Here is a 12902-nt window from a genome sequence, read left to right as displayed (position 1 = left end):
GTGTGTGTGTGTGTGTGTGTGTGTGTGTGTGTGAAAAACAAAGGAGCAGTCAGAGGTTTCTGTACGTCAGTCAAAGCAGGAGTTTCATGGATAAAGTTTTCTATTTTCATTTCCTAATGCAGAGTTTAAAGTATTTTGTCATCAACAGGAGTATAACCTCCCCACCGTTAGCTGATTTTTTGCCCATCAGAAGATCCCTGTGGATCATTTTGGCTTCAATAGCAGCACAACATTCAACCAGCACCTCCAAACACAACATTAAGAAGTCAACAAACGGTCTAATGGAATCCGTTCTGTACTTTCCTGGAGACATAATCTGCGCAGGTGTGTCCCAGAAGGGCTGCAGATCTTTTCTGTAGCGTTGCATCATTAACCAGAGGAGGAGGCAACGAGGAGCGGAGCTTTTTCTGCAGCAGCTGTCCAGCAAGCCTAAGCTGAATATTCAGCTCGCAAAGGAAACAGCTGCAGCATCCGAACCTTCTGAATACGGAGAAAATATGCAGAGCATTTAAGAATAAGCTGCATTTTCCCGCATCTCTATAATACGGCAACACAGCTGGATGTGTGGCTGCAGGCAGCATGGAGGATTAACAAACCGCTCATGTCTTTGCTGTTGGAGTTCAAGTTTTATTTCAAGTTAATGTGAGACGTTATGAGGATGTGGTTGTGTGGTATATCACCTCAGCGTTCAGCTGCAGACCCTGCAGCCTTATGATGCCAGTGTGGAGATATAAACATTAATAAAATAAAAATCTATAAATTAGATCGTTTATACACCCACAGCACAGGTTGGAAATACGAGCGTGCAAAAATAAATGTCTGTAATTGTGTAAATATTTATTTCTTATGTTTGTTTATTAAATGCATGTTTCAAGAAAAGTGAAATAATTCAAACGTGAGGTTAATGTGTGGAGATATGCAATTCAGATGCATGTGTTTAATTAAAAAGAAAAAAGATCTTTGATGATGATGAATAAATATTTGTATTATTTGTTGAATTGTTTCACATTTCTGTGTTGCTGCTGCCTCGAGTTTAATATTTAGTCATCCTGTTTTCATGCCAGCCACTCAATTATTAGGATGTTTTTCACTCACCTATAGAACTAGGTGAAATTAATTAATCAAATTAATTTATTAAGGATCAGCATAAGTAATATGAAACACCTCGCTAAAAAGGCATTAATGATTATGACATACAAATTCATGTTTAGACATTTTTACACTGCTATAATTAAATTGCATTTAAATTTTCATAAAATTTACATTTTTTATAACATATCACATACCAATTTTTGACAGACTTTGTTTGGATTAGCTGAATCAGGATCAGCTAATCCTCATTGGATTTTTTTTTCTTTTTTAAGATATTCTGCTTCCAGGTTATCTGGGGACAACTGAGCGACTCACCACCTGACAAAAAAAATCACTTCCTTTTTTTTTTTTCCCTTTAAAAAATTCCTGCCAATATCCATCTACGCGAGACCTTATGTTACAAGTGAGTCACTGAAGTAAACAGAAACAACCAGGAGATTAGGGTCATTTGTCCTCAGCTGTTCTCGAAGGCCGTGTTTGTCTCCTCTCAGGCTGACTTTTATCCACTCACACCCGCTGACATTTTGTTTAACATGTTTTATGTATTGAAAATAAACTGGGGGTTTTTTTATGTTGTTTTTTTTTGCGGTAGGAAAACATTTTGAATTAGTTCTCAGGACGTTCCTGGTGAGGTGTCTGTGTCCTCAGGTGAAAAGTTGCATATCCTCACATTTAGAGCTACATTGCAGCATTTCAGCCAAAGGCTCCTGTAATCCTGACTCTGGTAAACTGTGGAGCGCGCCATCGGCCTCCTGAAAGGCCGGTGGCGATGTGTTCCCTTTTTAATTTGTCACGGCTCGGCTCTCCTCCCCACTCACGACGACTTCTTAAATCCTTCTCCGCGGTTGCAACTGTTCTCGGGGAAATGACACCAGTCAGCTGGCTCGTTAAAGTAAACCTCGACGTTCATGAGGTAGTTGGCATTGAGCAGTCGTGGTCGAATGTGGGCGTGGAGGGGCAGAACATGAGGCACAGCCTTGCACGCAAAACTTGCGGTGATGCTGAAAATTTTGAAGGAAAATCGCTTTCTGGTGCTGGTGCGTGGTGCGTATCACTGTATGTGATATAAAACATATATATACACACACACCATTTTCAGCTTTTGGTTAATGTACACTGTTAGTATAGATCCTGCGAAATGTTATATAAATGAATATAAAGCAAAAAGAATCTGGTTGTTTGTTACTGATGTAAAAATACAACCTTTACTTAATGCACCCATCTTTCTCTCTCTGCCCATTTCCAGTCTGATGGCTGTCAATAAGGGTTCTAGTGCTATTTTTTTTAATTGGCATACTTTCCACTAAGTGCATCAATAATTACTCAATTAAATGAGCGCAGACGGCAAGAGCTATTTTGGCAGCAGGTTTTCCAAAGTGCATAGACGTTTATTTAACTCCAGCAATTTGCACGGTAGACTTGACTTTCTTTTCCGTTTAACTGGTTTTAACTGGTTCCCACTTCATCATTTCATAAACACTTGCATTTTGATTCTTATTAAATAAATATACTCATATTTTGTATTCATCATAAGTGGCCCTTTTTGAGCGTGTGTCCATTTTAGTGGAGATCCGGGCTGAAGATTTACTATTATTTGTTCCCAGTTTAAGGAACATTAAAAACGACTAATGGGTGAATTTCTACTAGAACCAATAACAAACTGATTAATGTTGATGTGCTATATGTGGAATGGCTTTTGTCATGTTTTATTGCTAAGAGAGAGACTTTGAGGGTCTGTTTTATTATATGATTTGTTATGGTAATCAGGTTTTCACCTTTTTAGCTTAGCTTTATTTTCATATTACTCATATTCCTAAAGGAGTTTATTCAACTATCTGTTTTACTGTGTCAGGCTCAGCTGCAGTCTTAGGTTCACATTCAAGTATAAAAATCTTTTTCTTATTTTATTTTTTTATTGTTTTTGATCCAATTCAGGATTTTTTTTTTTAACTATTTTTAGTTTTTTTTTTTCACTTAGCAGGTCTTGGCAAGTAAACCCTGACATTTGCACTTTTTCAGGGACTCTGTGCTGATCTCTGCATCTGTAGCTGCTCTTAATAAGGAAACATTTCCCAACAACAAGGTCACCGTCAGCCTGAAATGTTTTTTGCGCTCGAGGCCCAACTCTCATGCACCCACAAGGTACCAGAAATATTTATTGCAAGTTGCAAGTCTGGGTGGTTTTTAAGCGAACAGGTTCCGACTTCCAGGCATGGATTTAAACCTGGTTTCAGGCAACAGAGTTGGATTTTTTTCTTAAATCCAACTCATTTTTCTGAGTGTTACATATGTGGAAAATAATATAAATAGACATTGCCTTTAAAAAGTGACAGTGAACCTTGAAGGATTTTATTTTATTTTTTTACATCCTGTCCTGTAAAGGTTTTATTTGATAAATCAACATAAAGCGACACATATTTGAAAAGTAAAATGAATGTCATATGTGCTTTTAAAAATGATCACAAATAAAAAGGTGAAAAGTGTGGCCTGCTTTTTACCTTTTTGAAAAAGGTAAAAAGCCATAAGTCAACACCATAAGCAGACAGCCAAAGCTTTAGATCCAAGCAGATCAATGTTTTATAAAGCCCCAGACATAAATCTCATTGAGAGTGTGCGGTATACTGTTCCTTGATCCTCTATATTTTTTTTGAGTTTGAGCTATTTCCCTGAGGCAGATTGGATAAATCTGTAGTTTCTAAATGTCCGTGACCCTTAAACACATACGTCAAAAGACTAGAGAGCAAAGGCAGCTCTACAGAGGATTAAATAAAAATGTGCTAACACATCTCTAGATCTTCTTATAAAACACTTTTTGTCGGTCTGTCACAAACAAACTCAGATAAAATGCATCGAAGCACAAACTACAATCAACGTACACAAACGTCCAATCATTGCGGTTGCAAACACTTGAGGACATAGCTTCATAAAGATCTTTTTGTGAAAAAAAGATGTTTAATCCTAAAGTACGTCTTCTGACACGGTTCAAAGCTAAAGCTCGTTTTTCTTCCGGATGTAAAGCTCTCTAAAATAATTTGTTTGACCTGAACAATCCCTGGATTTTTTTAGAGACCTATTTAAACTGTCCATCATCTAACTTGAGGTCGTGTTTTCATTTAAAGATAATTAACAAAGTCAGCCTTCTATCACCTGAAGATGTTTTTTTTAGGATTAGAGGACTGATGTCGCAGCAAGATCCAGACAAGATAAGCCATGTTTCTAACAGATTATAAGCGAGGGCAAATTCTGGTGAGTAATTATCTTAATATTCCTGATTTATGAAGATCAACAAATGTGGACTGCACTTGAATGCTATGCTCCCATTTTCATAAATGGCTTTGAGAAAAGAAGCTTCCTATAACATCTTATTTAAGCCTAAGGGACTCATAGTTTTGTAAGTAAAAGCTAAATCCAACTTTGATCAAGCTTTAAATAAAATACAAGAGCAGATAATAAAATCCAATCCTTGCATATTTTACTGATTGGGGATTAGTTTTTTTTTTTTTTGCCCTCCCAGATAAATATCCTTATATTAAAGGTCACATTTACAAGGAGGCGATTCTGCACTGAAAGATGAATTCATTTTAAAACCATTTGCAGATCTTTGTTAAACATGAACATTGACGTTCTTTTCTGGGCAAAACGTTTTTTAAAACTTTCATTCAATTATTGCTTCCCCATTATGTGCGTACAGTTATTGAAATAGATTATTTCTTCTGTTTTTCTTTACTTTTCTTCCCCCTTCAAACAGATGGTTCAAACATTAGCCACCTGCTGTCTGCCGTCTCCCGCAGCTCTGAAAACATTTGAATCTTTTGTGATGATGATGATTTGATGCTGCTGTTGATGCGCACATAGACGATTGAATATTTACCCTGATTTAAAAGAGTGCTCACTTAAAGGTAAACTTTTGACACTCAGATATTTATAGATGTCTGTTGTCAAGTTGAAATGCTGCCTGTTCAAGTCCTTTTCTGTTGCAGGCGTGTTATTAATCAACGGACTGCAGCAGGAAAGTGTGGGCTTTTGTCTGTTTTTTTTATTGCGCTCAAGGGAAGATGAGCATCAGATGGTAAAACAAACTTTACTCCTACAACACAAAGCACTAATTACAAGGACAGACTGAGCTCCAAAATAGTGAAAATGATTCAAGGTTTTGAATGGAAACAGAAAATGAATTTCCTTGAATCTTTTGCTGAATGTTTCTAACTTACTTTTGTTTCTTATGTCTTGTTTAAAAACAATATTGTATTTTTTAATGCTGTTTTTTCCCATGAATCATGTTGAATAAAGGGAATTGGACGAATTTGGTTGGAAAAAAGTGTCATTTGTGGCTCGGTGGGTTTTGGTTTCTGGTGTTTGTTGCTTTTATTTATGCTTACAGAAAACAGCGAAAGTCTGAAATCTATTACAGTACAATGACAAAAATAGACATTTCCCCTTGTGGAAGTCCAACTGTGCCAATATTGATTTAATGCAGAAGGAGAAAAAATAATAATATATTAATAGATCTTCTGCACTGCCACAGAAATGTTAAGATTTAAGTTTTACAATGTTGGAGGTATGTAGCTGTGAAAGAGAGCAGCTTAATTACTCTGGATCAAACTGACAGACGGCAATAACCTCCAAGTTAAAAACTGACACTATGCTTTGCTGCAGAACGCCGTGTTGAAATGTAGACTGAGTCATTGCATAGAGATTATGCATGCTGCTTGGGGGGTTTTTAAGAAGTAAATTTGTCTTTATGTCTAGTTTCAGAATCAGAAGCATGTGCAAAAAAAGAAAAAGGTTTTAAAAGGTTTCACACCTCCAAATTGCTTTTTACATCTGACCAAGACTTCGGTCACCTTCATAAAATACTTCAATTGGAGCGAGTCCAGTCTGTCTGCAGCTGGAGGGAGGATGAAATAAAAGGCTAAGCTCAGTATTTGGAAAAAATATGTATAATTTTTGTTTTTGCTAAAATGTTGTCTTTATCACGGCTCTCTGTGGAAGGCTACAAAACTAACGAAGTATTTAATGCGCAGTTTCCTTTGGGTAAATATTGCTTTTCAAACAGTGAGATGCCTTCTTCAGTATTGACTTTTCTCTGTGCTGCACTTTCACTGCCGCTTTCTGGACTATTTATGTCACCCAAAACAAAAAAGGAAATAAATAACACACATCAGCTGTTCTGTTTAGCGACAGTTTAATTTTCTATTTGCTTAAGAAGTGACGTCGGATCTCTCCGATATGTTGCTGGTGGTCAGGGTGGATTTCCACGCAAAAAAATATTTGTATTAATATAGGTCACAGAGGAATGTTCATAAAATTGAGTGCTTGTTTTTTTGTTTTTTTTTCACAGCATTTAACCTTTTTTAGGGTCTTACAAAGGACTAACGCAATCTTTGATTTCTCTCACGTTTTTTTTTAACAACACATTTTGTTCATCTTTTGCACACACTGATCTGTTTCGTCACTCCTCTGATTCCAGACCTGAAAAGTTTCAAGTTTCATAATGTGAACTCACTTCTAGAAGTCCAGCCAGTCTGACTTCCAGGTGAATGACCGAATTACATATTTAATATACTATTCATCCGTTTGCTTTTGATGTTGCTTTCAGCTGCATCAAGCATCCAAACCTGGTCCTTCACACCGTTTTGCAGGAATACAGGAAACCTTTAAGCCCATTTTCACAGAGCTTTCCACATATTTCTGGGTGTCTTTCAACGGTGGTTTCAAAACGCCCAACAGCCCTCAAGTCCTTTCCCAAATATAAGCATTAAAGGCGAGTCGGTTCTCTCTGAGTTCACTTTCTCAAATATCGCAGCTTAATTTACCCACAAGTAGATCAGTCATGAAAGATAATTGAATTTCACTCTCATCCAATTGTGGCAGATATCCGATCTTTTTTTTTCTTCTTTTCTTTCGTGTATCTTCCCATCAAAGCAGTTGGCTTCCCACCAAAAGTTACAAAGCAAATAAATGTTGCCAAATGGTGTTCAATATTTAACTCGGTCCATCCACACGAGAGACATCCAGTTCACAAAATCTGCACAAATAAAATCCAGCAAATCCATTCAAACGTGGAAATCGAGTAAAAACATGCTGATATAAAAATCTGGGAAAAGCAACATGCATCAGTTGATTGTCTCGCTTATTGAGCTACTTTAACAGAGCAACGTTTTGCATATTTCTTCTGGTATTTTTTTTTTTTACATTTTTTTCAAGTTTTTGATACTGGATGTCCTTCTTGTCATCATCCTGATCTTCAGTGTCCTCCACAGATTCCTGTCATAACTCTGGCTGACCTCAGTGGTGCTCATATTACTTTCAGTCAGGGGAATTGTTCATTTAGACTTAACTGAGTTATAGCAAGGGTTTGCTCATTTGCACAAAGATTATTTCATATTACAGTCACATTAATTTGCATTCATTAAAAAAAAAAAAACTAGCTCAGGCAGAAAATTAGCTCAGCATGTCCTTTATTAGCTACTCACCTAAACATAATGCTGGTGTCGTTTTGAAAATTGAGCTAATTCTGGGTTTTGGATTAAGCCCTGTGTGTCTCAAGATCCTGAAAATCCCCCTGACCAGCTGTTTTTCTACTGGTAACCTGCTCCAGAAACCATACAGCCTCTGCTCTCGGTGACCTCTGACGTTTTCATGAGCATGTGTCTCTCTGTCATCCACACAGGAGCGGTTTGTCTTCGCGACCGTCTTGCATCTCGCATCTGTCACACTCTGCGCTCGCTCAGCCGCTGCCACCAGCCAAACATGCAGGCAAGCTGCTGCAAGACGTGCAGTCAGGACCCCGGCGTCAGCGGCGTGCTTCTCCACTAAGGCCCCGCTCTCCTGGCGTCGCTTCAACCACAGGGTAATAAACCACGGGCCTCTACAGGGAGCCAACCATCGGGACCTCTGCTAACCATTAACAATCAAGTCACTGACAGACGACAGAGTTCACCTGGAGCTGGTGCGAAGGACAGAATTGCAACAAACCAAGAGCTGAAATATTTGTTTGCACTTTGTGCGTCCCGCGTTTTGACGACATCTGTGTAGCAGGTTGGAGTGTTTTACAGAAGACGAGATTCTTTCGTCCTACCCAGTTACAACGCATTAACACACTTAGACAAACCACTAATCTTTTCTGTTTTAGTGCGTGCTTTTATTTTGATGACTGCAGCAGAGTCTTAAAACATGCAGCTCAGTGGCTTTTAATATGTGGTACATGTGTTGGGAAGCAGAACATATGGTGCATAGCTGATCATTTGTCATTTCATTGAGTCCTGTGCTTTTAGTCCGCTGCATTTCTGTTATGCACTAATCTTCTTTTGCATTATGGGTCTCAAACTGTACCTGGTCGAAAAAGGGAGCCTTTCAACATCATGTGTCGGGTCAAAACTGTGAGGGCTTCCTGAAGCTTTCCAAAGATTGTTACGTATTTGTGAAAAACATTTTCAAAGGTTTTGCTATATGATTTAAAGTGCGGACACAAAGCACCTGAGAGAAACTGTGTTATTACCTGTATGAAGCATGTCCTACCAGGTAAAGCTTAAGTGTAAAGCCTGGTACACACGGCAACAAGTTAAAATGCACGAGTCTCAGTCTTCAAAACCCGAGAGTCCCCAAAGGACATTGAAAAATCACAGCTGCATCAGGTTTGGTTATACAGCATGTGGTGTTCAGCCACACAGCAAAGACGATGAAGAAATTTCACTCATGAAATCTCTCAAAACCTCTCGAGAGTTCGGAGTAAACAAACATGGCCGACGAGGAGTAATTAACGGGACATGTTCATAAAAACATGACAGACATACATGGTACTTACTATGGACGTCTGGTGGCAGAGGTCTGGTTTTCTGTATTTTGAATTATCCTCCATCTTTGATTGATTTATTAATCCCAGATGGATGATTAGCAAGGCAGTGATAAATCAGAGGATTATCTTCAGAGCCATCGTAATATTTGGAATATCCTTAAGATTGCCGAGTCGGATCAAAAATTGTCATAATTATCTTGACATGTGAACCCTTGAATTCACAATGTGTTCCTGTGTCAGACTGAAGTTTTTAATTAGATCAACAAATTCTTTCTAGACATGAAGTGAGTAAAAGTCAAAGTTCTACACTCAAAAGGCCTCCACCTCCAGAACCGTTGGCAGAAACCAGGGATTTTTTTCTGCTTTCTTAGGCTGCGTTTGAGAAAGTCTACAAACGTTTTCAGGTTAGCAGAGACTATAATTCAGTTTTACAGTTAAACACTGATAAATGGTCACGAGGTTTATGTCCAGAAAACCAGGTTTTAATTCCGACTGCACCCAATAGAACAAAACCTGCAGAGATGCCTTTATTGAAAGTTGTAACTAGAGCCGATTTTAAAAGTTTGTAGTAACGTTTCATGAGCTACAAAGCACAGCTGTTGTGTCAGAATCATTGGTTATAGGTTTTATTGGCTAAAATCACGGTTTGTACTTTTCCAATGGTAAGTTCCTCAATCGTTGAGCGAGAGTTTGCTAGAAACGCTGGCGGTGAAAGTCGGTGCTTCTTATCTTCAGCAGACCTGGTTTGGAGCCGACAGTGGAAAAAAATCCTCAGATGTTTTATAGTCTGGATAAAAAACAAATGTTCTGGGCTTATTGTCGTCATGTATTGATTAACCAGCTGGTATCCACTAATGAAGAGGGTTTTGTTTTTTATACCATAGTTAAAAACACTTTTGTATTTCCATGTTTGCACTCATTCAGAACCAAACATTTTAAGCTCTCAGTAAAACGGCTGTAACTCATGTATCTTTACGTTTCTGCCTTGGAACGACCCGACGTCACCAGAACATGACAGAACCTCCAAACGCCTTCATGTGAAAATCTCAGGCATTTGGAAAGCTTCAACAGAGGCTGAGCAGTTTGCCCCGACACATTGAGTTTTACGTGGCTTGTTAATTAACAGAACCTCCACCAAAGCGTCGGCGAGCACCATTAAAAATATAATTTCCAGACTGCATTCAAAGGACAAATATAGCCGTTGGGGCTGATAAATGAAGCTGCAGTGGAAGTTTTTCAGACATTTATTGAACATATTGAACAGAAGCTGAAAGCGGCCTCAGTCCTCGTTTATTTAGTATCTCAGGAGCATTGAACTAACAATTCAGCTGGATCACTATTTGTATGTTCTTTTTTATCTATTCATTATCAGATTTGCCTTAAAAATAAATTCTCCTGTTTGATCTAAATGAATTTTTAACTCCCGTAGTTGGCTCAAGTCTCAGGATCAATTCAGGCAATCTTCAAGTTGGATCAACTCTGAAAGACACACTGGTCTTCAGGATTTATATTGGCATGCTGTGTTTGAAGCTTTTCAAAAAGCAAATATAAACATTATCAGACCTTTAAAAACACCCCTCTGAGCCGTCATCCTGAAGAGCTCTTCATCTGGTCACCATTTAGTTTTTTTTTTCTTAAGGGTACCATTGATCTTAGCAGGAAAGTGAAACCAGCTCCAAATTATCTGCTTAAAATTGACAAGATTTTATTACACACATTTTATCAGAGATTTATTTCAGAAGTACCAGCAGAATGCAGATGCAATGCGGTCATGAAATCTATAAAATAAATTACAAACGCCACCAAACGACTGCGTTTTGGCACCGAGTAACCAACCAAAATGTGTCCAGTGCTGAAATCTAAAAAAAATAAGATCAAGTGCAGGTTTTATTTTCTGTTGTTAAAAAGCAGGAATCTAGGAAGTGTAGCAATCCCACCATCAACACCATGACAGCAGAATATATAACGTGGTTAAGAGAAGGAGAGTTTATCCGCTTTTGATATGCAGCTTTTGCCAACAGTCAGCTCAGTAATCTGCATAAATTAGGACAGAACAATAATGGCACAAAGCTGGAACATAAGAGGTTATATTAGCAGGAAAGATGAGCTCATTGTTTCCAATCTTTTTTTGTTTAGTTTTATGATCCCGGGCCTCATCGTTAAACTTGTTCTGCTCACCACTTAAAGCTGCACAGTTGCAGTTCTGAATTCAGGACTGTTTTGCAGGACTGGTGTCACAAAGACTCTTTGTAACTCATGTTAATACAGTATTTAAGAGCTGTCACAACCATTTAATTTTTCAAGAAAAAGTAAACATTTTTGATGAGATGCCAACATTCGTTTGCATTAGTAAGACGTGATTTGTGTGAATAAACCGTCTGCCTGCGCTACGATCTGCAGAAACTCAGAATGCCACAAAGGAAGAGAGTAACTCTTCCTGAAAAGATGCTCAGAATGATGAACTGATTTAGCTTTAAGGTTCCTGTTTTCCAACAGCATTCTTAGGGGGAAAAAAATCTGCTTTAGCTCCAGCTCTAGTCCAAAGCTCCCAGCTTCGGTGCAGATAACCTCTAAAGAAGCCAGAGAAACGCTGGAGCCGACACTCGGAGGTAACCAGGTAGCTCCGCACTCAAAGGAACATCTGCTCTGGCTTCATCTCTGAAGCTCAGTGGTTTTGTCCAGTTTTTTTTATATATATATATGCAGCCTTTGAAGCAGAAGCTAATGCCCACGTTCAAAACGCCCCAATTCTTTATTTTTATATCATGCTCTGGCTTTTTTCAGAGCCCTTGCCATGCTGCGCGTTCCTGACACTGCTGTCTCTGTTATGTTTTTCTCAGTTTGGTTGAACAGCAGTTGGTTGTAAAGATGTAACAGAGCAGTCACAGACTAGAGGTGGGCTTTATCAACGCTTCAGCTTGTTAAATGTCTGCAGCAGCTTGTAAAAAAAAAAAAAAAAAAAGGCTACATGAAATAGTCTAAGAGGTTACAGTTGTTTCCCTTTGGTTTTACCACACAGGTTTGTGTTTTTTTTTTTTAACTGTCAGAAAACTGTCAGTAAATGTTTAAGAAAACAGAAGCTGCAGATTATTTGGTGCTAGGAGCTGCACAGGCTCCACTTGTTCAGGTGCCAGTTTCAGGTATTGGCGGGCCCAGTGCCGTCTCAACTTGAGTAGTGAACCATTTGGTGTTTCTAATCCTGGTTAAGCTCTCAGTTTGAAGTAAATGCAGTGTGTTAGAGTATTGCTTGTTTTTAAATGATTGTCAAATGTCTCAAAAAAAAAAAAAAAAAAAGACGCTACCTTTTATCATGTTATGTAAGAACAGTTAATGGGTGAACACGTGTATTACTCCATATATGTACAAGCTCTGGTTTCTGCTTTAAAAGTGTTTGTTTGATCCCGTCGAAGCTGCAGCGGTACCTTCGAATGTTTCTGCACTTCTTCGTCTTTAACATACAAAGTTTAAACAAAGTCCAACAGGATGGACTCGCTCAGACGTAGAAGGACATCTCTGTACCTCCTCCGCCTTCATGTGACGCGTTGCTGACGGTTTCTCTAAACGGATGAACGTTTCCCCTGAAAGAAAAATCATTTTCAATGAAAGCAGTGCTCCTTTTTTCATGTTCAACAGGCCTTGTAAAATAAACAAAAGAAACGTCTCCTTTTATAAAACCGCCCTGTGTATTGTGAGTTTTTTTTTTTTTTTCATTTCTTTTCTGACGCCTCAGGTGAAGCGGTGCCATGGAGAATACAAATTATGGAGAAAATGTGATTTTAGCCTCTATGTGCACTTATCAGTCAACTGTACTCAAACCCATGGAGTGTATTTACACCCTGCATAAGAGTTAAATATTTTAAAGCTTTTTTTTTTTATAAAGCAAAGGGGGAAAAAAAATGCAAACATGTTCAAGAGAGGATCTCCTCTTTGCCTCCATTTTTCTCACTGGCAGAGAGAAAGCCTCCTACTGAAACTTCAGGAGAGTTGGGTTCAGAAAGATGCAGAAGTTTCT

General features: G+C 38.4%; 1 protein-coding gene across 3 annotated transcripts in view; it reads left to right on the top strand.

Annotated features, from left to right (window-relative positions):
* Positions 1 to 12169, top strand: part of adamts7 (a disintegrin-like and metallopeptidase (reprolysin type) with thrombospondin type 1 motif, 7) — a 138469-nt gene extending 126300 nt beyond the window's left edge. For 2 of the 3 annotated variants that reach the window (XM_008404673.2, XM_008404672.2), the window contains exon 24: positions 7766 to 12169. In XM_008404673.2, coding sequence (XP_008402895.1) covers positions 7766 to 7911 — 146 coding nt within the window. In that variant the 3' untranslated portion in view covers positions 7912 to 12169. Of the gene's footprint in view, positions 1 to 309; positions 794 to 7765 lie in introns of those variants that run through there. The other variant, XM_008404674.2, reaches the window with a different exon arrangement.
* Positions 12170 to 12902: the final 733 nt, after the last annotated feature.

The sequence above is a fragment of the Poecilia reticulata genome, linkage group LG3 (assembly GCF_000633615.1).
Source record: "Poecilia reticulata strain Guanapo linkage group LG3, Guppy_female_1.0+MT, whole genome shotgun sequence".
Classification (NCBI taxonomy): domain Eukaryota; kingdom Metazoa; phylum Chordata; class Actinopteri; order Cyprinodontiformes; family Poeciliidae; genus Poecilia; species Poecilia reticulata.
Note: the sequence above shows the minus strand (reverse complement) of the source record. Positions and strands in the feature narration are given on the sequence as shown.